Source organism: Magnolia sinica, chromosome 3, assembly GCF_029962835.1.
Source record: "Magnolia sinica isolate HGM2019 chromosome 3, MsV1, whole genome shotgun sequence".
In the NCBI taxonomy this organism is placed as follows: Eukaryota; Viridiplantae; Streptophyta; class Magnoliopsida; order Magnoliales; family Magnoliaceae; genus Magnolia; species Magnolia sinica.
The window spans coordinates 87,238,283-87,265,566 of record NC_080575.1 but is presented as its reverse complement, the minus strand read 5'-3'; the positions used below and the strand labels follow the sequence as shown (position 1 = coordinate 87,265,566).

Below are 27,284 nucleotides of genomic sequence, written 5' to 3'. Positions count from 1 at the left end.
ACGGTTTTGGACCGTCTTAAATGATTTGTGGACGTTCAAATTTAAGACAATATTAAGGACGGTTAGGAGCCCTTTAAAATTTTAGAGACGGTTTACAGCTGTCGTTAAACCAAGCAATTTTAGAGACGGTCCAGAACCGTCTCGAAATCCATCATTTTTTTTTTCATTTTTCACGTAATGTCAAGTAGTACAATCTAATGGTTTTAGAGTAAATCAAGAAAATAAGTACATATATATTAAGGTCAAATCATTATATACCTATACGTAGATGATATACTAATATTTGGACCAAATGAGAACTGTGAAAGAAACTAAAAAGTTTTTAAGTACCAACTTCGACATGAAAGATATGGGTAAAGCCGACATAATATTAGGTATTAAGATTTATAATCTTAATGATGGAATAACCTTAACACAATCTCATTACTTAGAAAAAGTGTTAAAGAAGTTTAATCATTATGATAGTAAACCGGTTTCAACCCCATTTGATCCAAGTATTAAATTGGTTAAAAATACTGGTAGATGTAAAGCACAACAAGAATATGCGAGTGCTATTGGAAGTTTAATGTATGTAATGAATTGCACTAGACCCGATATAACATTCACAGTAGGAATGCTAAGCAGGTATACCAATAATCCAGGACAAGTACACTGGAATGCGATTTCGAGAGTTTTAAAGTATCTAAGAAGAACCATAGACTATGGACTACATTATAAATCATATCCAGCTATACTTGAAGGGTATAACGATGCAAGCTGGAATGCAGATAGTATAGAATCTAAATATACAAGTGACTGGATATTCACTCTTGGAGGAGGAGCAATATTATGGGCATCTAAGAAACAAACGTGCATATCTCACTCTACCATGGAAAATGAGTTTATTGCACTTAGTGCTACTTGTAAATAAGGTGAATAACTAAGGTACTTACTGTTGAAAATCCCGTATTGACCAAAACCTATTCCTGCCATATCTATCTTTTGTGATAGTCAGGCTACTCTTTGTCGTGCTATGAGTAAGACTTATAATGGCAAGTCTAGAAATGTAGGTCTAAGGCATAACTTTATAAAAGGATTGCTCAGATATGGAGTAATCACAGTGGAATATGTTAAATCCATCCTAAACTTAGTAGATCCCTTGACAAAAAGTTTATCAAGAGATCAAATAAGAAGAACCATTAAAGGAATAAGACTAAGATACATAAATATGTAACTTTCATTCTTGATGGCAACCTTACCTATGTTTTGAAATATAGACTAGGTTCAAAGGGACAAACAAGTCAAGTATGTGACTGAAATATACACTAGAAAAAGAAAATTTGAATCTCATTCCTAAAAAGTCTAGTGTTTGGTTTCTACATTTCATAAGAGGCTGAGTACTAACTCTTAATAGATCTATAAACAGATTTTGCTGAGATGAAGCAGAATCATCTTTGATAGATCAACCTATATGAGTAGAGAGGTGAGGCCGCTTTTGAAGAGATTGTGATCGTCTCTAGAATACTCATGAAATAAGGATACGCACAAGGCCAGAAATGTGCGAACTTTTAGATCTCCAGTTATATATGAATAGATGTGTGTTATGTGTCTGGTGAGTCATATGAGGTCCTTAGTTCGTCACTAAGTACCTGGCATAACTTTGATACTTATACACTAAAGTAAATGTTCAAATCCAAAAGATACTTTTACCTATGCACCTATTTATATTGATATGTCATTCGTTCTATAATCTGATTTTATTTTTGAAATTGTGGGGGATTGTTGTGTTTTTTAGAATAAAAATAAATTTCAAAAATAAAAGTTATTTTTATAAAGTAAATAAATATATTAATTATTTAAACTTTCCATAAATAGTGTGTATAGCTAGTCGGTAAGAAAATGGATTTTTGCTTATGCAACCAGGGTTCAAATCTCCTTGAGGACGATGCAAAGCACCATCCGCGCATGGGCGCGCATGGCGTGGGTTGTAGGGCTGCTTGGGCACTTTTTGACGCTTTATTAGGTGCATTTAACACTTAGTACTTAGCAATAAGAGCCTTAGTCATTTTGGCACACGGTTCAAATTTTTTGGGCCATAGTACCCTAATGTTTTATTACCTTTTTTGTTAATTGAGAGTAATTGTGGCATGATTGTACATGTGACACTTATGCCATGTGTCGCTTATGTGGATACAGTTTTTCCTGTTGGATAACTGCTTCTGTCTGAATGGGTACAGAAATAACTGTCATAGGACAAAGAGTCATGTCCTTTCATGAAAGACAATTATTTGCTGTGAATGGGTATGGATTTCTCGAAGAAGTACTTTAGCACCTCTTCAAGAAGAAATTCATAAACTTTCAGTTAATATAAATCCTGGATACTATAATCCAGAAGAGAATACTCTTAATCCTTGAGATTATATCATCTTCTGTGCAATTACTCTCGATCTGATCTCTTGCTGATTTTTTTTTTGAATGTCTTAAGGCATATCGGTGTCAAAACTAGAGATCTGTTCAACACTTAAATGTGTAAATTTTCGTTTTGAAAATCGGATTGAGAGTTCATTGTATCCTGAAGACAATTTACAAATTTCCTTCGTTTACACTTGCTGGAAATTCCAGAAAAGGGGCAGCAAATCTGTCTTGAGAAATTGACTCTTCAAGTTGAGCCTTGAACTCGATAGATCTGATCGTTTCGTTATCATTTTCTTCTATCCTTCATTGTGTACAAGAAACTCTTATATTTCTAACACTATTTTTATAGTATTTTCGGTTGCTTTTATGCTGTGGTTTTTTCCTATAAAGGATTTTTTCACATTCAATTCAAAGTATTTGCATTATGCTTGCTTGGTGCAATTGAATTACTTCACTTGATTCATCTTTATATGCTTCCACGGTCCCCAAACAATTGTTAATAATGAGCCATCCAAATATCATCAACCTCCCAGTGAAACACACTCTTTACACCACTATCCATTTATGCACGGGCTAATAATAGCTAAATACACACCCTAGCCCTGAGATTCTAGTACTACACTGAAGAAGGCATGCATGCTGATTCTCACCGCACACTGTGACTTACATTTAAAAATTCAAAGGTTATTAACTTCTTTGCAGATGTTGGATGGAGGTGGATTTCCTGCTAAAGCAAGTAAGATCATGTGGAGGATGCTAGGTGGCGCCACTGTGATGTTTGTGACAAATCCATTGTAATCATTTATTTTGTAATCTTATTTTAGAAAAATGTAAGTGGGCCACATGGGAGAAATGCCTACCATTGAAACTTTCTTGTGCTCCACCTTGATATTTACCTGCCATCTAAAAGGTTTATAAGGTCATTTTCATTGGGATGAAGTGAAAACATTGAAAACTTAACTTGATACAAAACTTTTGTGGCCATATGGATGTTTCAACAATGGTCATCGAATCCCTGATGTTTCCTATTGTGTGGCCCACTTAAGCTTTCGATCCATGTGCTAAAATGACCGGATCTTTCCGGGTACACTGCTATCCGAACTTGACTCGAAATTAAATCAGATCTGGCCGATCAGAATCAATCAGACCCGATCAGACCGTCGGTTCTGTTCGGAATGGTACCGAGTCGGGTTTGGTCAGGTCAGATCTACCGGATCGGGCCCAAGTTGCCCACCTCTAACTAAGCTCCTTGAGCTTCGAGTTATACCAATGGTTCAAAGGAGATAAAAGTTACATGGCCCCACGAGATGTATTTATTATATCTACACCCTTCATCTATTTTTAGAGATCATTTTAGAGCATTATACAAAAAAATTGAATCATATCCAAAGATCATCTGGACCACACCACAAATAGTAGCAGAGATAATGATTTTCACCGTTAAACAATTCATAGGGCCCACCTTAACGTTTATTTTCTATCCAATCTGTTCATAAGGTCATAAAAACCTTAATGAAGAGGAAAACAAATTTCATATTGATCCAAAACTTATGTGACCCCAAAAAGGGTTTCACTGGTAGATGTTCAATCACCCACTGCTTTTGCAGTGTGGCCCACTTGATGGTTAGTTTTGTCTCATTTTTTCTTCTCAGATAAGCTCGCCAAATGGATGGTAGTTTGGAGATAACACATACCTCATGATCATACCCACATAACTTGCGGACGTCAATGCAGCGGTAGCCAATCCGCTTCCGCCCATGGTACCCTTTCGTACGAAGTTCTTGATGTCAGAAGCTAGGGAGGGTCACTTTGATGTTTGTAAATTCACCCTGCCTATTTTGCTAGATCATCATGGATTACAGGATATGAGCCTAAAAATAAGGTACATTCCAAAATTAAAAGACCATAGGACAGAACAATGAGGATTAAACATCCACCGTTGAAATATTTTTGGGCCTTTGAATCAGGCTATTTTAGCAGTTTGAATGTCATGTAAATTTCACCGTAAAACAAAGAAGGTTTCAGCAGTGGCCATTTCCCTCCCACTTTTATCTTGTTATATGATCCACTGAAGATCTAGATCTGTCACAAATTTGAGCTCATGTGGCCCCACCCAGCTTCTGATGGCATGAACTTTTAAGTGCAATAGAGTACTTAGTAAAAATACGCGGGGCTCGCTATGATGGATGTGTCTTATCCATACCATCCATCCGTTTTTCCTGCTCATTTTCAGTTATGAGCTCATTATTGAAAAGCTTAAGTTGACCACACCACAGGAAATAGTGGGAAGTAGGACTGTACACAAACTGGGCTAGCCCGATTAACTCGCTCGACTGGGCCCGACCCGAAACTGAGTTTAGGTCAGGACGGGTCATTTTCTTCGGCCTGAAACCAAGTTCGGATAAGTTCTAATTCAGCCCGACTCAGCCCAAAACCCGACTCGACCTAGCCCGACTTGGTCTATATATATATATATATATCCTAACTTCTTACCCAGTTACCCTAACCATTTACAGCAATACAGGCCGTCCAAATTGTGGGTCCCTTTGTAGATGGAGCAAAGTTCAAAAAATCTATGACAAAAGCCCGTTCCAAAAATCAAGGCCGTTCAAGTTACCTGCCAAAGCCCTTCCCATGGAGTAGATGGAGCAGAGTCAAAAAATCAAGGCCGTCCAAATCGTGTGGGTCCGAAACTGGCCTAAACTCGCCCGATTGCTGACCGGGCCGGTCTAGACAAGTTGGCCGGGTGACCGGGCCAGGCCGGGTTCGGGCTGGATTGGCTAGTGACCGGGCCGGGCCAGGTTGAGCCCAATTCGACTTGGTTTGGCCCGATGTACACCCCTACCAGGGAGCCTACCATTGAAAACATTTTGATGGCCACATAAGTCTTGGATCAAGATAACATTTGTGTTTTCGCTTCATGCATATCTGTTGAAACATCGCTATGGGGGCGTAAGAAGGTTTACACGGTGGACATTATTATTCCCACGGTTCCTGCGGTGTGGTCCCAATTGAGCTTTGGATATCCATCAATTGGGCTCATGCCTTAAAAGAAGCTGATAAAATGGATGGACGGTGTTGATAAGATACACACATCACTGTAGGCTTCACAGAGTTCACAGCGTACTATACTCAATACACAATCCACTTTCAGGATCTTTCTGCGATTGATAATCCACATCCATCCATTTGTTTCGTACACTGTAACCTACATCAGGAGTGAACCTGCCTGGTTCCAAGACCAAAAGATTTAAACAGTATGGCCCATACAATGAGCAGCTTCGATCTTGCACCCATTTACCATATTGGCACGTGTGCTACCATGTAGATGGGAAGGGTCCAAGTGAAAGGTTAAGATGAAATGAAATGCCGCTCCTTTATTTATTTACTGGTAAGAGGGATCGGACGCTGTCACAACTGATATGTATGGAACTGTAGCTGGACTCTTTCTTATTTAAAAGCCATAGATAGGAATAGAGATAGAAGCGTTTTTAGCAAGTGAGATTGTCACCTGGTGACACACCCAACTGGCTACAGTAGTTTCTGTAGTAGGTCACGCGTGCTTTCACTAGATCGGGACGCTTCCCATCGCACTCGATCGCACCGTTGATCGCTCTAATGGTAGCCCCAAAGCCTCGGCCTGAAGTTATGATGTGGTGGACATTGTTCGTCCAGTACCACAAGGCCGTCTTGAAAGACACTGTCACGTCTCTGGCTACGGTTTCCGGAGCATTTAGACCGTCGAATCCAATACTTTTTCCAGCGGCACCGTAGTTGTAGTTCCAGGAGAGTTGGATCGGACCACGCCCGTAGTAGGCCTGAGTGTTTGTTTCGTCGCAGCAGTCCCTCGATGCACCACCCTCTTCTCCTATTTTGCAAAGAACTGTAAATAAAACAAGATGTAAGAGTATTTTAGTCTTTTCACATTCTTAAACGGTAACCTCTCTACCGGTGCTGTGGCAACGATGATGTACTTGTTTTGTCCATGCCGTCTATCAATCTTACCAGATTATTTTAGGGCATTATCCCAAAAATAAAGTAGATCAAAATTTAAGGTGGACCACACAACAGGAGGCAGTGGTGATTGAACGGCCACCGTTAAAAACTTCTTGGGGTGGTGGCACAAAAGTCTTAGATCAGGCTGATATTTGTGTTTTACCTTAACACAGACCTAATTAAGAGGTTGGATGGAAAATAAAAATTAGATTGGACCCTAGGATTTTTTAAATGGTGGGTGTTCAATCACCACTGTTTCCTGTGGTGTGGTTCACCTGAGAATTGGATCTGCCTCCTTTTTGGATTCAAGCCCTAAAATGAACTATAAAAATGGATGGATGGCGTGGATAAAATACATGGAAACGGATCGGCTACTCACTATGCCACTAGCCAATGGCCAGTGGTCGGTGATCTGTGGCCCCCACCATGATGTGTGTTTCATTCATGACGTCCACCCATTCTTTCGTATCATTTTATGGTATGATCCCAAAATTTAGGTTCATCTAAATCTCAAGTGGACCGCACAGTGTTGATTGAACGTCCACCGTTAAAAACTTCTTGGGGGCCATGAAAGTTTAGTATCAAGCTGATATATATTTTTTCCCTTCATCTAAGTCTGTATGACCTAATCAACCGGTTAGAAGTCAAATAACCATTACAATGGGCCCTAGGAGGTTTTAAATGGTGAACGTTCAATCACAACTGCTTTCCAATGGTGCGGACCACCTGAGATTTATATCTAACTCATTTTTAGAATGAAGCCTAAAATTATCTTTCAAAATGGATGGACAGCGTGGATAAAACACATACATCATGATGGGGTCCACGTAGCACCAGCCACTAACCACCTGGCTGGTGGCAGCGTAACTAACCAAACCGCGTCCAAGAGACATAAATCATGGTGTGGTCAACAAAGCTTTTCCCGCACCGACCCGTACCGAGATGGCGAGATCTCGGTACTGAAGGGAAACGGATTGGTTACTCCCCCTGCCACCAGCCAATGGCTGATGGTCGGAGCTCTGTGGGCCCGCCATGATGTAAGTGTTTCATCCATGCCGTCTATCTATTTTTGCAAATCATTTTATGGTATGAGACCAAAAATGAGGTAAATCTCAATCTAAAGCGGACAACATTATAGGAAACAGTGTTGAATGAGCGTCGATGGGTTCGCTACCGTATCCGAATCCTCTTGTACTGATCTTGATGGCCCACTAGGTGCATTCCACTTACGATTGCCCATGACCCAAAATCCGCTCTCAAACGTCCAATCAAGAGCCTGGAAATGGACAGTCAAAAGTCGGATGTAACTATCTACATTTGACAGCAACAATGCACTGATCCAACGGCTAGGATCATTCAATCAGATCCATTTTCAAGATAAAATAGTTGCGCAGCGTGCATGACTTACATCCGGTTTCAAGGGTGATGTGTGCGAAGAACGCAGCGATCTCGCGCTTAGAGTCGTCCGATGTCCCGGTCGTGCCAAATCCAGGATAAGATCCGACGGCATTGACGAATGCTGCACGAGTGTAGAAGCTCTTGATATAAATATTTTGTAAATTTCAAGTTGAGTCCGTGCTTAATTTGACTCGGATCGGATTCATATATATATATATATATATATAGAGAGAGAGAGAGAGAGAGAGAGAGAGAGAGAGAGAGAGAGAGAGAGAGAGAGAGAGAGAGAGAGAGAGAGAGAGGGAAAAGGTACTATGCGCTCGACCTCACGACAAGCTTCCGTGAGGTCGAACTGTGTGGACCCCACCGTGATGCGTGTCGACCATCAACACCGTGCATTTGATGAGTACCCTCTAAATTCTGGGATATCCCAAAAATCAGCCCTATATGGAACTCAGGTGGGCCATACCATCTAAAATCATGTGAAACACCGTTAAAACATATAAAAGCACTTGGTGGGGCCCACTTGAGTTTTGAATTCTGCTGAAACTTGGTCTGAACCCTCATTCAAGTGGGACACACATAATGGATGGGTTGGATTTGCAAAAAACATCTCTGTGGGCCCAAAAAACTGATTATGAATGTTTTAATGGTGCACGGCCCCTCCCCACTTCTGTATGTGGTGTGGCCCACAAAAGTCATGGATTGACTTGATTTTTGAGACCTAGGCCCACGATGGAATGGTGCATCTGACTGATGGGTTAGATGGTAGTAAAACATCACGGTGGGGCCCACACAGCTCGACCTCATGGGTTGGACTCGTGAGGTACCTTTTCCCATATATACACACACACGGAAACGTTGACCTGCGAACTAATTCGTACCTTCCACGTATAAACTTTTTTGAGAACCCATCCTACGTGATGTAGATCCAAAATCTGAACCGTTCATGTGAAGCAGCACCTCGTGAAACCCCCCGTCCCCAAGTTTTACTTTGATCTACAACTTTGATGGCCCATGAAAAATGAAAACATTTTCCTCCCTTGATTTGCATTTCTCTTTGCTATGGCCCAACAGAATTTTAAATCAGGGTGAAAATTTGTCATATGAGGTTTCATGGAATTCCGCATCACATGGACCGTTCAGATTAGACACCCATGACACGTGTGCAAAGGTGCGCACATGCATAGGTGCGCAGGGGAGCATGACTCTCTCTCTCTCTCTATATATATATAGGGAAAAGGTACTACGCGCTCGAGTTGACAAGACCGTCCCATGAGGTCGAGCTGTGTGGGCCCCACCGTGATGCGTTTCGAACATCTACCCCATCAGTTAGATGCACCATTCCATTGTGGTCCTAGGTCTCAAAAATCAAGTCAATCCGTGACTTGTGTGGGCCACACCACATACAGAAGTGGGGAGGGGCCGTGCACCATTAAAACATTCATAATCATTTTTTGGGCCCACCAAGATGTGGTTTACAAATCCAGCCCATCCATTATGTGTGTCCCACTTGGATGAAGGTTCAGACCAAGTTTTAGCAGCATTTAAAACTCAGGTGGGCCCCACCAAGTGCTTTTATATGTTTTAAAGGTGTCTTCACATGATTTTAGATGGTATGGCCCACCTGAGTTTTGTATACGGCTGATTTTTGGGATATCTCATAATTTAGAGGGGAACCATCAAATGCACGGTGTTGATGGTCGACACGCATCACGGTGGGGCCCACACAGCTCGACCTCAGGGGAGCTTATCGTGAGGCCAAGCGCATAGTACCTTTTCCCTATATATATATATATATATATAGGGAAAAGGTACTATGCGCTCGACCTCACGAGTCCGTCCCATGAGGTCGAGCTGTGTGGGCCACACCACATACAGAAGTGGAGAGGGGCCGTGCACCATTAAAACATTCATAATCATTTTTTGGGCCCACCGAGATGTGGTTTGCAAATCTAGCCCATCCATTATGTGTGTCCCACTTGGATGAGGGTTCAGACCAAGTTTCAGACGCATGTAAATTTCAGGTGGGCCCCACCAAGTGCTTTTATATGTTTTAATGGTGTTTTCACATGATTTTAGATGGTATGGCCCACCTTAGTTCCATATATGGCTGATTTTTGGGATATCCCATAATTTAAATGGGACCCATCAAATGCACGGTGTTGATGGTCGACACGCATCCCGGTGGGGCCCACACAGCTCGACCTCATGGGAGCTTATCGTGAGGTCGAGCGCATAGTACCTTTTCCCATACACAAACACACACACACACACACACACACACATTAAAAATCATAAAATCTGAACTCGAACTCTGCTCATTAGTTCGCAACTCGAACTAGGCTCGAAAGATCGAGCTCAAGCCCGGCTCAAACTCGGCTTGAGTTGGCCTGAGCTGCTGACTGAGCCTAGCCAAGCTGGCCAGTTAAACACAAGGACCGAGCTGAACTGAGCTGAGCTGGGCCAAGTTTGGCTTGTGTACAACTCTAGTTGGAATAGAGTTTTTAGATATTTTGGGCCTAAAATCAGGCCATTTACCACTAAAGCCACAGCATAAAGGAGTGTAGGGTGCAAATGATTCGGGTTGAAATGGGTTGGGCCAAGTCAATGGAAGTCTTACACCTGACCCATTTCACAATTGGGTCTATACTTCTGCCCACACCTGACCATTACAGTCTGGGTTGGACCCAAATCAACCCTGCAGTTAGTTTTCCCACTAGCAGAGGTTTTTGGATATTCAAAAGACATGGGAAAGCATGTCCAAGCAAACGTATGGATATTTTAGTGACGACAATATGTGGTTGTTGTTGACGGTTTAACAATTTAGATTTCATCTGTAAAAGGCTGCTTACCACTCGAAAGTTCTTTGAATGTAGCCTCCCCTCACCGTACTACTAAAGAACCGTGCCACAAAATGGTGAGATGGTTCACCCACCTCATGTTAGGATGTAGAAATCATTTCAACCTGAACCATTTACACCCTACACTCATTTATACGTGGAGTATAAGTTAAAAACTGTGCTCATTAGACTATTCAGATTTTAAAAGGCCAGTAACAGTCACACAAGCTGAGTGTGACTTTTGAGTTATAACACATCTCTAGTGAAGCTAGCCCACAATCTAAATGGTTTAATTGTGCGCAGGTACCGACCATCACAATGTGTTTGTTAGGGGTGGGTCCTATCTGGTCTGCCTTATCTTAGAACATGGGCGAAGTATTTTGACATGAACCTAACCTATGACCCATTTGCGTGAGGCTTGACCCGACTTAATCCATTTACTGTAATCAAGTTGAGCTTGACCGACCCAACATGACCACACTTGAGTTTACGAATGGAATATGGGCTATAAGCAAACCAGCACCCAGCCAATTAGTGGATCCATAAAAACATAAATGTGTATGTATCTATACTTCTCATCCACTAATTTGTTTCAGGTTCTCAGCTGGGTGAGGTCAAGGCAATCTATCCCAGCCTATTGTCGAGCTATATTGGCAAGTCAAGTTGGGTAGGGCCTCATCTGGACCCATTTACTTAAAACACCATTTACTCAAATGGTTCATATTTTCTACTATGAAAATTTTACCTTATCCTTTTATGTCAAATTACTGTCAAAATGCACTGTAGTAGTGCAATGATTACAAATTCTTTTAAATATTTTCTAAATGTATACTTCTTCCCCAAAAAGAAAAAAAGAAAATTTCTCCCAAAATCATGAAATCTTTCATAAGATGAAACTTTCCGAATTTTTTTCAAAGAAAACTACATCAGCATGTGACTGATGATTCCTGCATTTAGTCTAACTTTGGCAGTGTTGAGATTCCTGGCTCAGTTCTAATACCAATCTATTATAATTTCAAGCTCACAACAAACCCGGATCAACCTTAGATATTAGAAATTCAGATCTAATATCATTATCAATCTTGCAATCTTGTGCTCCTAAGCTTTGTGGAAGCACGTTCAACGAAGATAGAATAATCAAACTAAAATAAACCAATATTCAAGCAATCACAAATAAACGATTTTACGTGAAAACCCCTTACAGAAAAAAAACCACATTACAAAGCGACAAAGATCTCCCTTATAATTGAAACTTTTGAGTTACACCACTCCCCTTCTTCGATTACAAAAGCAACCCAATCTTCCCTTGTAATGCACAACCCTATGAAAATCCCTACCCCTAAAAAAAACTCCATTTTCCAAGCCTTTATAAGAGTAAAAAACCCTCTCACCATACAAAACCCTCTCCTCATGACAAAAAACACTCGTTCTCACAAGCTATAATAGAATCAATATTTAAATAGGTTGACTTATGTAAAACTACGTAACTGAGTTGGCATCTGTCGATCGAACTAAACTCATCTGTCGGTCGGTCCAAACTTACATTCAGCCGAACCAACAGAGTCCTGCTTTGCTTTTATGTAATGCCCCGGTTCTTGAAACCCGAGTTTAGTACTCGTTTTCCGAAAACACGAGTATTAACCTTTAAAGATAGCCCAAATTTCACATATTTTTTAATTTTATTTTCTTTTCAGAGTTAGTAGTATAGTGGAAGAAAAACAAATCAAGCATAAATGGAAGTATAAATATGCATATCCAAATATTCAAGTGGTTGTCTGAAGGCTTGTACAAACCAATGTCTCAATAGTAACAAATATAAGAAATAAATAATTTAATGTATGGAACAGAATAAAATGCGACTAGGCTTGAGCTACAAGATCGTGCAGCTTCTCTTGAGTAGACACCGCCATGCATCCCTGATATTTATACCCTGCTCCTCATCAGTATAAATATGAATATTATTAAAATCACCCGTGCCACATGTACGGTTATATATTCAAAGGATGGGTCACCAGTTCAGTGTGAATTCCTATCAGGATTACATATTGCTGCATTAGTTAAGTGTAGTTAAAACAAGCAAACATAGCAGTTCACATCGTATGAAACATTTGAGAAATCTTGTTTAAATGTATAAGTACATGCACATACTCACAGACTTGGGGGTGCATATCCAGTTAGAAAGAAGTCACTCAAGGAGAACTAACCACTCGAAAAAAGTACTCAAAGGTACACCCTAAGGAGAACTAACCACTTGAAAAAGACTATGCAATGAGGATACCCAAGGCAAATTAGTCTCCCGAAAAAGTACTCTATGGTATGCCCAAAGGAAAACTAGACACCCACAAAAGTTCGCATACCATGAAATGTATGATTAACCCAACCATTATTATTCAAATTATAAACAATCATTTTAAGAAAGTTTAAAGGTCACTATGGAGGGCTTGTCACCTAACATAAGCCAACAACTCATGTATAGTGTCCCATACCACCATCCTTGGCTTATGAGACTTTAACACTATAATGTTTGATGATAACCTCCTCAACTAGTGGCCAACCATAGTTTAACAAGTGAAACTTACCATCACAAGGTTATACAAAAATAATTCATCAAGTCACATGGGGTAAATATTCCATCAAAGCCACAAAGGGCAAATATTTAATCAAGCAACATAAGGCAAATACTCAATCGAAGCCACATAGGGCAATTAGTCCATTCAAGGATGCGATAAAAAAGGATTATCGCCAAAATTTGCATAGGCACAACGATCCACAAGATGATAAGTCCATAAAAAAATTTCGTTTAATCCATTAGGAAATAATAGCCACTAGGTTAAGGGTCCATTATAATCACAATCAATCAGGTTACATCCTAAGTCTAGATGTACATATATAAGTGGAGTCTTTCACTAATAAATGTAGCAATTCAAGATTCATAACCAATACACAATTAGGAGGATATCCATGTGTAATATAAAAGTGTTTACACAAGATAAATGTTAAGCATATGATTTGAGGATCAATTCTAATAACTAACACAAGTGATCATGAAATAGAGATATCAATTATCAGTCAAAATTAAAATAGGGACTATCACCAAAGTTAATTTGAAAGCGGAAAGCTAAAGGAGAAATGTCATCATCTTACGAGTCGAATCACCTACCAATGTTGTTAGGAAATACGTGCGCCCTTAGGAACGAATCATACGATGAATTATGAAATGATACGGTTAGCTTAAAGTTTTACAAACTATCAGCTGTTAGGATCAATGTTAAAGTTTTGGTTGTGTAAAATTAGAGTATTCGACCTATTGTTTAGGACAATCATTTAGGTTTTGATTGTGAAATTTTAAAGACTTGATCTACAATCTAGGGTAGGGATTAGTTTTAGGAATCCTGAGTTTCATGAATATAACCACATCTAAATAAATGTTTTAGACTTGAATTTCCATATTAGAGGTATAAAGGTCACTAACCCCTTGACTTAGAGTGACACAGGGTTAAATCGGATTCCTACAACTCCAACGTACCCAAATTGAGGGGGGATTTGAGTATAAAGTTGGGAGAAATTAGATTTCTTGTAACCAAATCAAAATTCTAACTAAATCATAATAAGTCGACATGCTAATTCGAAATCAAATAGAAAGTTGAGAGATCGACTCACCTCGATCAATTTGCAAGTGACTCGATCTTTAACCCAACTCAACTCGATTAAGGTAAATCTACATATAGGAAATCCATATAAAGCCTAAGATTGTTTGTCTATGGATCATCTTGATGAGAAATTAAAAGAAAGTCTTAACAATTTAGTCACTTAAAGATGTTGATCTGATTCGAGTTGACTCAGCTCCGAACTAGACTTGATTAATCCCATCCATTCAAGGACTTGAATTCTTAAGATCAACTACTATTGTTGCATCCAAATAGCATAGAAGTTAGACTGTAAATTAATATTGAAATCAGCCAATTCACTGAGTCAAGACAACGTTACCTTGGCTCGACTCAAGTCGACTCAAACCCGACCCAATCACTTAGTTTAATCCCTACACAGCCCTCATACGACAAGTAACACGAATATGACGAACTGATAGATGCATAGGGCTGGCTTAAGAGAACTCAGATTTGTCCAACTTTGGACTTGGAGTAAGAACCGAGTTGACTCAACCATTCTCCTTCTTTCTTCATCTTCTCTCTATCTCTTCCTTTCTCTTCCTTCCTCCTATCTCTTGGGACGTCCAACAAATCTGGAACCTGATCATGATTGCAACACAACTAAGATCGTACTTCTGAGTCAAAACAGTGAGTCACGAACTCAGCCTCCACTCTGTCGTCAACTCAACGACTCGGACAACGAGTCAATGCAATTCAACCTCTCTCCCTCTCTATTCTCCACCTTCTTCTTCTTTTGTCTCCTGCTCCCTTTCTCCTTCTTTCACAACCAGGGAAGGTCTAGACTTGACCAGGCCCTCACCCAACTCAGACCGAACTCGATCCAGACTCGGTGCGGCACAACTGAGTCTGACTCTCTCTCTCTTTCTTCCTCACTGTCTTCTTCTTCCTCCTCTCTTTCCTTGCTTTCTTCTTTCTTTCCGCAACTTATGTCCAACAGTTGGATTTGATAAAACTCGACCCAACTTGTACTGACTCGAACCGAGTTGACTCAACTTAGTACAGCAAGAAAAGCGGCACACTCTCTCTTATGATCTGTCCATTTTTGAAAATGGTTGCCCTAGAAAGTAACCTTTTATAGGCTCTATTAATCTCATTTTAGAGGGTTCAAAAGATAACTAATCCATGAAATTAGTTACAGGTTTAGTTATGTGATTTGATGGTTTTTGACATGATCTCATCGAATCTTGTTCTCATGGTTGAAATCTAGTCATCTAGATGCATATCTGGAGTCATGGGCCACATGATGAATGTCTTAGATCAGGCAATGGGGTCCATCCAAAGAAGGATTTTTCGGATAGTAGGAGAAGATGAAGCCTTCGTTAATGGCGAAATGCAAGTGGATGGATAATCCTATGATCCACCACGTGTAAACGCCGTGGATCGGTCTACTGATCATTGTGGAGGCCACTAATCGATGGTTGATGCTTCGTATACCTAAGATGGACGAGATATTCCATCTTGACTCGATTTTCTCAATGGGTAGCGACATAACAGACAAGTTCTCATTTCGAGCAACTATGGGTGAGAGATGTCCTAAAGCCGACGTCCCAGATGCATTCTTAGAGGTTTTCAGAGATATACAGGTGGTTGGATTGTTACAATCACTCAAATGGAAAAGATTCCTTTCGTAACGCCCTTGCTTGCTGTAAAAACCCTAAAACAGCTCGAACTCTAAATCCACAACTGAGATTACTCCAAATGAAGGGTGTAGATGACGTTTTCGAATTTCTGGATAAGGGAAAAAATGAAGTTTCTACTTTCGGAAACCAACCGAGCGCACTCTCCTCTTGCGCCTTCTGTTGTGTGCTTGAATTCACGTGGACCAGATGGTCTTGGTCAGATTTTCCTCCTTAACATGATGGATGTAAGACCCGTGTCCTAGTCCGTACCATTCCGTTGGCTTCCGCGGTCCTTCCGGTCAAATTTCGGCAACCTTCGCACCATATCCGGTGTTTGCGCACGATCCTAGGCCAGGTTCCGCGCACCGACGTCGGCTTGATCCAAAAATTGTATCATAGCGACCGCGTCGTCGCCGCGGTTCCAACGCCGTAACTTGCGCACCGAACCGATACCCAGGCAAGAAGATGCCGATCAGCGTTTATTCCGAAGAAACACCGCGCGTTGCGGATTTCGAGGGAATCTCTACGTAATAAGTCCCATCAATCAATATTTAATGCATCCCATACATCAAGTACATCACCCCATCCCCTCTTTTTTTCAAAGAATCTACCCTCTTTCCACTCACCACTCCTCTTTTTCCCATTTTCAATATCCACCATACCCCTTTTTCAACTTTTCAACCCAAACCATCCCCCATCACACCTCACCCATCCTTATCACCCCCCTCTCTCTCTCATTTCTCATATCTCTCCCAAGCAACTCAACCCCCCTCACGTCCAAGCTTTCTCTCCCTCTCAAGTGTGGTCCACCTTCCATCATCCATCTACACCCTCCCATCTCTCATCCCCACCATCAAGAGTCCATCATCCTCCATCAAAGTTGAAGCTAAGGGGCATTGGAGTCTAAGAGACCAAGAAGAAGGAAGATAAGGTGGGTGATTTGTCATTATTTTAAATTTTAGGGCCCACTTGTTGGTGGGACCCATTTGGATGTATGTGATTTAATCTAGAGGGCCCATAGTGGCGGGGTTCCTCTACCTCACCGAATATCTCTCTCTCTATCTCTCTCCCTTTTTTTCTTTGTAATGGTGTAGATCCCACCAATATGTGTTACATCTACCCCGTCCATCTACATCAGACGGTGTGGCCCACTCTATTGCAGGTGATGATCCACACCATCCATTGTTTAGATGGCCCAATGCTTTATATATATATATATATATATATATATATATATATATATATGTATGTATATACATATATGTTATATAAAATATGTATAATATAATGTGTATCATATATATAATATAATATATATTATATACATATAAGATGGTGGGCCACATCTACGTGGGACCCACCATAGCAATGAGATTAGGAGTTTGGTCGCTGGACGTTGGAAGTGAAGTGTGTGCACTGACGTGGATGTGTACCAGCAAACACAAAAAAAAAGAGGGGTTAGTTGCCTTTTTGGGGTGGGCCACCTATGTAGGCCCCACCTTGATGTATGTGCTCAATCCAATCCGTCCATCTTCCTCTCCAGCTCATTTTAGGCGTTGAGCCAAACTTTGAGGGTAATCTGATTCTCAGGTGGGCCATACCATAAGAAATAGCGGTATCACCCTTGAAAACCACCTAGATCCCTTAATTCGTCAAAAACAGGCCGTATATTAGACTCGTTTGATCGGTCTTGGTCCATGGAATCCGATGGCTGGAGTGGATTCATCCGATGCGGGCCCCACACAGGAGTTTCTGCAAAAAAATGATTTTTTTCAAAAAAAAAAACAACAAACTAAGGCAGCAGCGCCTGCTGCTGCCATTGTTAGGACGCCAGAGGGCGGACGGACGGACGGACTGGTTCCACGTCCAGCCGTGGGCCCCACCATGATGTGTATTTTGCACATCCACACCGTCCATTCATTGCCCACCTCCCTGGCCGTGGGCCATTCAAAAAATCAGCCTTATACGAAATTCATGTGGGCCATACCATTTAAAATCATGTGAAGACATGTCAAAATATATAAGATCACTTGGTGGGGCCTACCTGAGTTTTGGATGTTGCTGAAACTTGGTCTGTACCGTCATTTATATGGGACCCACATAATGGATGGGCTGGATTTGTGAACCACATTTTGATGGGCCCCACGTCCACCCCCATTCGGGTGGCCCTATAACAGGTTAGACGTCAAATAAACATTTCGGTGGGCTCCCTGCCCGGGCAACCTGATCAACAGGGTAGATGAAAAATAAACATTTCAGTGGCCCCTCGTCCACACGACCTATCCATGGGTTGTATGGAAAACAAACATTACAGTGGGCCCTATCCAGGCCCACGTGACCTTATGGGTAGATTGGATAAAAATAAAATAAAATAAAATAAAATAAAAATAATAATACAATGGGCTCTACCCTAGCCCACATGACCCTATGAATAGTTGGGTGGAAAAAAATAAACATTATAATGAGCCTTAGGTTGGGTGGAAAATGAGCATTTTGGTGGGCCCCACTTATGTAAGTATTGTAAACCACACCCTTTATTAGTGTGGGCTCCATCATGATGCATGTGTTTCATCCAACAGTCCAACCGTTTGGAGATAAATTAAGGCCCATTATGGAGGCCCATCTTCGTGCATTAGTGGTCCTTGTTGAGGCCCACTTTGATTTGTACTAGGCCCATATTATGAGGCCCATTGAGGCCCACCTTGATATAGATATGGGGCTCATGTTATGTAGCCCATTTGATGTAGTTGGGTCCTTGGGTCAAGGCCCAATTAGATGTACAAAAGGCCCATTACAATATGTGATTCATGGAAGGCCATTCCTTGGGAGCGATGTTGGTTTGATGTCCACATTGATAATGTTGGTTAAATGTCCGCATTATAGCTCTCCCCAAGGCCCACTGATAGGCCCAAACTTGTGGTAAGTAGGCCGTCTAGGCCCATCTCCATTATACCTAGAACCCATCTCTTTATACATGTTTAGTATAGATCCATGATTCATGATCATTCGCATCATCTGTATGCCTGATGAGAGGAGTGACCGATCATAGCATATGCCTTGGGGCAGACTATTTATGGGCTCCCTGATAGGCGGAGTTGCCCATATAAGTGTATGGTACATACAAGACTATTGCATGACTGATAGTGTGACTCATACACTTGCATTTGTGTGATTATAGTTATCATATGCCCTAGCGACATCAGGGCCATAGCCTCCATAGACACATCGTGGATGGCTGGGTTGGATACCGGAAATGTTTGGTTCTAGCATACGGGCGCCATAGACGTCCCTGGGTGAAAATCCCTAAACCCGATGGTACCAGAGGATGACTCCAACGTCGAGACCGAGTGGATATATGAGCGCATGAGGGCCGAATACCAGGAGGCCGCGTCTCCCACTGTGTCGTGGTCGGTTGGAAAGGAGTGTGGCCTTACTCGCCCGAGGGTAGGGGGCAATACTAGGCTGAGTTTGACCAGCTCGCGAATGGGTCCGCTATCGACGTGCCGGATAGGTATTGGCAGACTATTGGCCAGGCGGATAGTGAGGTTTCTTACGCTCACTTGGACTATGCGGCTAGGAGAGCGACAGTGCCATTTGGAGTGTATTGAACCCCGGTGATTATCCAGAATGAGAACTGTACTGATACATGATGAGGATTGGCATGCTTGAGTTGCATCTCGCATCGCATGGCCGTATTATGGCCGATAACATTCATATCTTGTACCGCATAGCCTTGGTACGGCTGATTGCATTCATGTGCTCATTACCATGATTTCTGCATTACTCTGACCTTGCATTTTGAGCACGTTTATATTGCGCACACACTTACACCACCCTCTAAGCTTTCTATAAGCTTATGCATGATTGATGCGTGCAGGTGACGCCAGGACGCAGTCGCAGCCATAGTCTCGCTGTAGTTGGAGCGTGCAGCTGAGCTTCTGGAGTTTTGCTTCTTTTGTTACATTGTATTTTCCCTTTCTGTCGCATTGTACTAAAAAGTTTTTGATCATAGTGGATTTTGTGGTGGTGTTCTTGTGGTTATTGTTTGTGGGTTATGCTTTTGTTATGCTCATTATGAATCAGACTGATGATTTGAAATCCTCCTTGTAGCATCCCAGGATCGGAACCTGGTGAATGGGTGTCGGGATCCGAAAATGGGGTTCTACGGAGGCTGTCGGCGCCGGATTCGGCGATCGGGAATTTTGTGAGCCCGGTTTCCGAGTTCGGGGTGTGACAATGGATGGTTGAGATCGTGTGTGTAGTTGAATATGATGGCCCACACATCACAACCATGGATGTTGTCCATTCATTGGCTAAAATTAGAAGGAATGAAGAGAGAAATATCTCCTTTTTTTAGCATTTGTTGAGTCAATGTTTGGTTGACCCGATATTTGGTTCGATGTGTAGTGGGTGCACCATCCCTGGTTCACACATAACTCTTATGTGGGGTCCACCATAATGTAATTTCTAAATCCACTCCATCCATTCACTTTGGAGGTCCCAATTAGGGTCTTTGACCAAATATCAGGCAGATCCAAAGCTTAGGTGGGCCATACAATTTGATTTTGTGAGTCTAACTAATTGTTACCAACTAGTGGATCATTTCCCGTTCTAATCTTCGATGTTTCTAAATGTTCCCAAGCTAATATGGACGGACTCTAACGGTTCCTTTTACAATTCAGTGGCTAAGTTGTGTAATTAGGTGTCAAATCTTCCCACATTGAGTCATGGACCTAATGATAAGTGGATTTATTGATTTGGGTCCCAAAACTGACAAGGTACAGTTCAATTTTCTAATAGAGCATTATGTGAAATTTTTTGGTGATCAAATTCTCATAATTAGGTCTTTTGAGGATTGGCATCGATTTTAATAAAGTGCGATGGTCCATCTTTAAAATTAATGGATGAATCGCTTGATTTAAGGAAAGAGAATTCTTGAAACAGTCCTAAGGGTCTACCTGGATGAAAAATCAACGGTTGAATTGGTGATATGATGGTTTAGATGTAGTGATCAAATGGCAAACCCTTAAATTGGATGTTATGATCCCGATGAAAGGCAGATTGATTTCAAGCCTTACGGATACTATTTGGATTATCCTATCCTAAATTTAGATGGTTGAGAGGTCATTAGGTATCTAAGGAAGATTGAACTAACTCTTAAGGGTTCATTATACGTCGTCATAGCCAAATCAAATGGTTAAGATGGACATATTGTAAATTTACTGAGGATGATATGTAATGTAAGCTACGTGTGTTCCCACATACGCTTATGCTAAATATGATTTAAATGGTAACACCTGAGTACTGAAAAGTACGGGGTGTTACATCCTGACTTCTGATTGAGAAATCCTATGGTTGGAGAGGATGAATATAACTTTATTAGAGATGGTGAGAAGTATAAATTAGACTCTCCACTATTGGCCATGCTAACTACTTATGAAATATCCTGCTTCATGCAAACCATCACATACATGACACTCCCCATTGCACTCGCATACGGCACCATGACATGTCTGAAATTTCCTCTTCTATGCTTGAACATGACTTATCTGACAACTTAAAGTTACCTACTAAAGGCATGTAAACTGACTTGCACATTTCATGTGGAACTTCTTAGCACCTTTTGCACATATCCCCTTTGAGACAGCCACAACTTCTCAGACTCTCTATCTCTATGAATCTTCGTACCTATGATCTTATTTGTAGTGCCCAGATCCTTTATATCAAACTCCTTGCTTAACATACACTTAAGCAAGAGTATCCCGTTCTTGTCCTTCGCAGCAATCAGCATGTCATCATCATGTAGTATCAGTAGAATGTAGGACATATCCTCAAGCACCCTGTAATATATGCAGCAATTGTACTCACATCTGATATGACCAATCTCTACCATATAAGAATTGAATAGATTGTTCCACTGCCTTAGAGACTGCTTTAACTCATATAATGACTTTTTTTAGCCTACACGTGATCTTCATTACCAAGTTCCTTTAACCATTCTACTTGCTTCATGTAAATAGCTTCCTCTAAGTTCCCATGAAGGAATATCATCTTCACATCGAGCTTGCTCCAATTTTAAATTAAATTCTGCTATCATAGCCACTAGCACCCTGGTTGACGTATGTTTCACAATCAAAGAGAAAACTTCATTATAATCTACTCCTTCTCTCTACGAGCACCATTTTTTTACAAGTCTGCCTTGAACCTTTTACCATATTTTTCCATTAGTGCTTCATTCGTTTTGAATATACACTTGCACCCTATAATTCTCTGACATTTTGAAAGTTTCACTAACTCTCATGTCTAATTCCTATGTAGATGTAATACCCCGTACTTTACAATACTCGAGTGTTACAATATAGATTAATTTAATATAAATGTATAAATGATGCAACCTAAATATATAAACTATGAAGTGTATGTACTTGGTAAAGATTGAAAATTTCATGCTAAAATGATATGTACATATTTAATATATATAAATATTATAAAAATAATATTATATTAAATAAACATAAGGAATAATAATTTCGCAACATTATTAAATACAAATATAATTTTAATTAAAACATGATATTGTATAATCTTCAATTCATTCATATGTATAATTTATAATGTAATATTATGAATTATGTATATGTGATTAATAGCATGTATGTAGAAGCATGTTAATATTAGGAATTTTATTTATATACATGTATAAAGTGGTATATTAATATTAAAATTAAATTTATATGAGACTTTAAGCAATAGGCAATAACAACAAAATTGGTTAGCAATGCACGATGTGAGCTTGCAAGTGGCCCATTTAGGTCTTTTGACCGTCGACGCTCAATTTCGGAGTGATCTGACCACTAGATTGATGAGAATCCACCATTAGGGCGTGAAACCTAAGAGTATGGCCCACCTGGACCTTGGGTCTGCCCCATATTTGGTCTAAGGCCCTAAGTGAACCCCTAGAACCTAATGGACGGTGTGGATTTCATCAAATCCACTGGTGGACCCACATTTTCCTTGCACATGTACACAGTGCAGGAGCACTTGCAGTGCACTAGTTTAGCAACCTGGTCAAAGCGGGTCTGACCCGTAATTTCCAAAAAGAGAGAGGTTCTCTCTCTCTCTTCGGTTTGAGACAGTAGACGGACGAAAGTTCGTTTGTGATGATCGGTGGCCCACCAGAGGGGACCCATATTCATGATCGGAACCGTCCATCGTGTGCTTCCCTTAGCACTGACGAAAATGCTGAAACTTCCACTTTCTGGGTTCACCTATATGCACACGAGAACTGGCCCAAACAAGCCCTGTAAACACAAACTTCTCAAAAAATGGAAACTGTTTTGGCAGGCCAACTTGGCAATCCGCGTGCCCGTGCCTCCTTCCATCTCAACCGTTCCTTGGAGGGCTATCTCAGCCGTCCATTTTCTTATGGTTTTCCTAACAAAACCATGTTCAGTTTCGGTTTTTGCCCACCGTATTTAAAGGCGGTTTGGGCCAGAGAAGATCCGAGCCATTTGTTGTTGATTCGACGGTTCAGGAAGAATTAGGGCGAGCATAAAAGGGCATGAGGATCGAGGAACAGTAACTCACCATCCATTTTCGCAGCCACAACAAAAAACTGGCTGTTTCCCTCAAATCTTCGAACCCACCAAGAAAACTTTGTTAGAGCTCCACTCCGACTATCCACCAAGCTCCATTACACCCTTATTAATTCTCCCATGATGTCGGAATGGAGAAAGAATCATCAGAAAGAAATCCTCCATTGGAGCCGTCACCTCCTTCTCCGTTCGAGCCACCAAATCACACCGGTTTGGGGCGATTTCTGGTCAGGTTGGAGCTCTCCCTGGCCAGAGATGGGAGGAAAAGAAAGGAAGAAAATGAAAGAAAGAAGAATGAGGGAGAGAAGGTGGTGTGGCTGTTGCACCGCACCTAACTGTCGGGTTGGGATTCGTGATTCGGTCTCACTCCAAATGGGCTGAGTTGCTGCCAACGTTGTCCAGCTAAACTTTTGTCTGAATATGGGCATTGCTGGTCATTGCAATAGGAGAGAAAGAGCGGGGGTGAGATGAGTTTGTTGCCACTCGAGTTGGGCCCGAACTCGAGTTGGGTCCAAGGCATGCAGCTCGTCACTGAGTTGACTCAGCTGACGACTCACGACCAGGGCTGAGAGATGGAGGCTGAATGCGTGCCATTTGGGTCGAGTTTTGCTGAGTCCAGGTGTTGGACGTGTGTAATAGGAAGAAATGGGAAGTAAGAGAGAGTTTGGCTCTGAGCTATGGCTGACTCGCTGAGTCAGCTGGGACGAGTTGACCATGGGACTGGCCTAGGTCTAACTGGGCTCTAGTAGGAAGGAAAGAGAAGAAGTAGAGGGAGAATGTAGGGGCGGTGGGCTTATTGAGCCGAGTCAACTCGACTCGAACTGAGTCGACTAGGTGAGCCCACATCTTTCTGTCTAGATTTAAGTTATTTTAATTATCATTGCTATTGTTATTACCATTTTTTTTTATTAAAATACGATTCACCATTAGAAGATTATTCATATGGGTAATAGTTGATTCATATAAAAATCTTCATTATTAAAATGTTAATATTTTACCTTGTCATTCTTAAAATATTATTATTAACTCTAGAGCATGCTATTTATTTTCATCAGGATGACTATTAGTGCCACATTGGCTAAATGTTAAGGATATTGTCAATATTACTATTTGTTTTGGAATTATTAGCAATATGATCCACCGTGGGTTATTGTTAGGTAATTTAATATAATAGTAGCCATGGTTAATATTCTTAAATTAACAACCAATTTATTTGATTAATCTTATTATTCCCTTTGATAATATCATCCATGACCATACAAGATAAGAGTTCAAATCCTATAAACAAAACCTAAAAATCTAGCCTAGACCTAAACTCTAGAATAAAATCTTAGACTATGTCAATACTTTAAACGTACATGGTGTGTTAGGTTTAGATCTATGTGTAGAACTTAATGACGCTATATTTAAATATAGACTTATGAACTATCATTATTAACATATTAGCCGATATAAATTATAACACTAACGCTAATAGTAATCTTGTAATTATTAAAATCTAATTTTAATTAATACACTAAGTAGAGTTCAAATCCTAGAATCTAAATTTAAGGTTAAACCCTACGATGAAAATCTAAATTTTACATTAAGAACCCTAAGGTAAATAATTCAAACCCTAGGCCATGATCTTAAACCTAGGTATTACGTAGAACTTGGATTTAATTGTACAAGTTCATGATTTATGATAGGATACGATTCTAAGGGTGCAATTATTTAGCGACACTAGAAGGCGATTCAAAGTATAAGGTGATGATTCTTCCCCTTGAGCTTTCCATCTTCTCATTAGCTTAAGTTATAGTTTTTATTAAAAACTATAATTGATATCTCTCTCTTATAATCGCATGTGTTAGCTGGTGGAAATTGAATTGCTATATTGCCTGCTTAATGTTCATCCTGTATATTTGTTCATGCTTGTGGATTATTTGTGTATTGCTTATGGACTTTAAACTGGTACATTAGTGGGAAACCCCCACCTATAAATGTACACCCATACTTGGGATGTAACCCGACTAGTTGTGATTAAAATGGACCTTCGACTTAGTGGTTATTGAGTAGTGGTCTAAATGGATCATTGATGTAGGCCTACCATCCAGGGTTGTTGTGTCCAATGGTTTTCAAGGATGGTCTTTTATCACATGGTTTTGATACTCGCCCTATGAGGCCTATTTTGAAAATTGCCCTACGTGGCTTGTTTGATATCACCCTATGTGGCTTTGTTCTGGTATTTTTTCTATATGGGTTCGATGTTTTATACGTGCAACCATGCGATGGTAAGCCCCATATACTGTAATATGATTGGCCACTAGTCGACGGGTTTCCATTAAATATCCTAAGGTGGTACCCTCATGAGCCGGGGATGGTGGTAATGGGACACTATGCCCGAGCTGTCGGCCTACGCTGGGCCATGTGCTCCCCGTAGTGACCTTTGAGCTTATCTAAATTGGCTGGTTGTAAATGGACTAATAATGACTTGGCTAATCATGCATGCATGACATACTACGACGGGTTGGATCATTAAGCCCATACGATTACGCCACGTGTTGCGCTAATGACCAGCCGATCGATTTATGATGATGACTTGGATCACTCATGCCCATACGATTACGCCACGTGTTGCGCTGATGACCAGTCACATCCATGGGTGAAGACCCCATTGCCTGTCTGGATGTTTTTCCTGGGGCACCGACCGTCCGGATGATTTACCCGGGTCGATGATTGCATTCATGCATCCATACATCTAATAAGACTGCATTTACTCTGTTTTGGCTGTCTGAATGTTTTATACTATTTCTTACCTAATGTGACAGTGTGTAATCTTGAGGGGAATTCACATTGAGTTGGCCACTCATCCATCAAATATACAATCATACAGGTAGTACAGGTGGCTTTAGTGATATGTATGTTTAGACTTGATGGGGAGCAGGGTACGATCGTCAGGGATGCATGGCTGTATTTACCTGGAGAAGCTACATGATCTTGCGGCTTATATTTATATGCTTTCCGCTATTCTTAATGTACCAAAATTCTTGTAAATTTTGTACTTGTTAAATTTAGAGACATTGGTTTGTATAAGTCATTATGGGCAGCTTCTTGTAAATTTGAATGATAATGAAATTTTCCTTTATGTTGATTTGTCCACACTACGCTCATTTGTTTACTCTGATGAAGAAAAAAAATGTACACTCGAATTTGACCATCCTTTAAAGCTAACACTTAGGTTTTTGGGACATGGGTCATATACTCGGGTCCTGAAAAGTCAGGGCGTTACAGTAGAGATTCCATCTCATTTGCCATGGCCAACATCCACTTGTCATCATCATTTCCATACTTAACCTTTTGAAAGGTGGAGGGATCTCCACTTCCTATGAACAATATGAAAGTAACCATGTCCTCGAACCCATATCTAACCGAGGCACTAAGGTTCGTCTCAACCTATTCCTGGCTATACTCTCTTGTGTATCTTGCTGATTGTTTTGTTTAGTTTCTTTCTCTTATTGAATTTCAACTTCAATAACTGGCTTAACGACTCCACTTACACCAACAATTTCACTGCCTCACTATGTGTTTCTGACATCTCTATAGTATCCTTGTTGGCCTTCAACATGATGCATCATCGAAGATGACATTTCTACTAATGATCACCTTCTACGAAATCGTATTCCAAAGCTTGTAACCCTTAACGCCTTTCTTATACCTGATAAAGATATACTTTCTAGATTTGAGATTCAAATTCGCCCTGTTTCCACTCTATATGAATGTATGTTGGACACC

The 27,284-nt window shown here is 40.7% G+C and overlaps 1 protein-coding gene across 1 annotated transcript; it reads right to left on the bottom strand.

Moving 5' to 3' along the window:
* Window positions 1-5,885: 5,885 nt before the first annotated feature.
* LOC131238963 (chitinase 6-like) lies at window positions 5,886-26,900 on the bottom strand. Its single transcript, XM_058236538.1, has 5 exons — window positions 26,782-26,900; window positions 21,900-22,028; window positions 21,539-21,758; window positions 7,799-7,928; window positions 5,886-6,277 (listed from the first exon to the last, which is right to left on the bottom strand). Exons 1-5 carry the CDS (start codon window positions 26,898-26,900, stop codon window positions 5,886-5,888), a joined length of 990 nt encoding a protein of 329 aa, XP_058092521.1.
* Between the last annotated feature and the right edge of the window lie 384 nt (window positions 26,901-27,284).

Excerpts from the sequence above, each read along its gene's own strand:
- LOC131238963 (XM_058236538.1), bottom strand. The coding sequence starts at position 26,900 with ATGGTTACTTTCATATTGTTCATAGGAAGTGGAGATCCCTCCACCTTT. Across the intron at positions 7,929-21,538 it reads AAAGGGGATATGTGCAAAAG|AGCTTCTACACTCGTGCAGC; the intron begins GTGCTAAGAAGT and ends ATTTATATCAAG. Across the intron at positions 6,278-7,798 it reads CATCACCCTTGAAACCGGAT|TTCTTTGCAAAATAGGAGAA; the intron begins GTAAGTCATGCA and ends TTTTATTTACAG.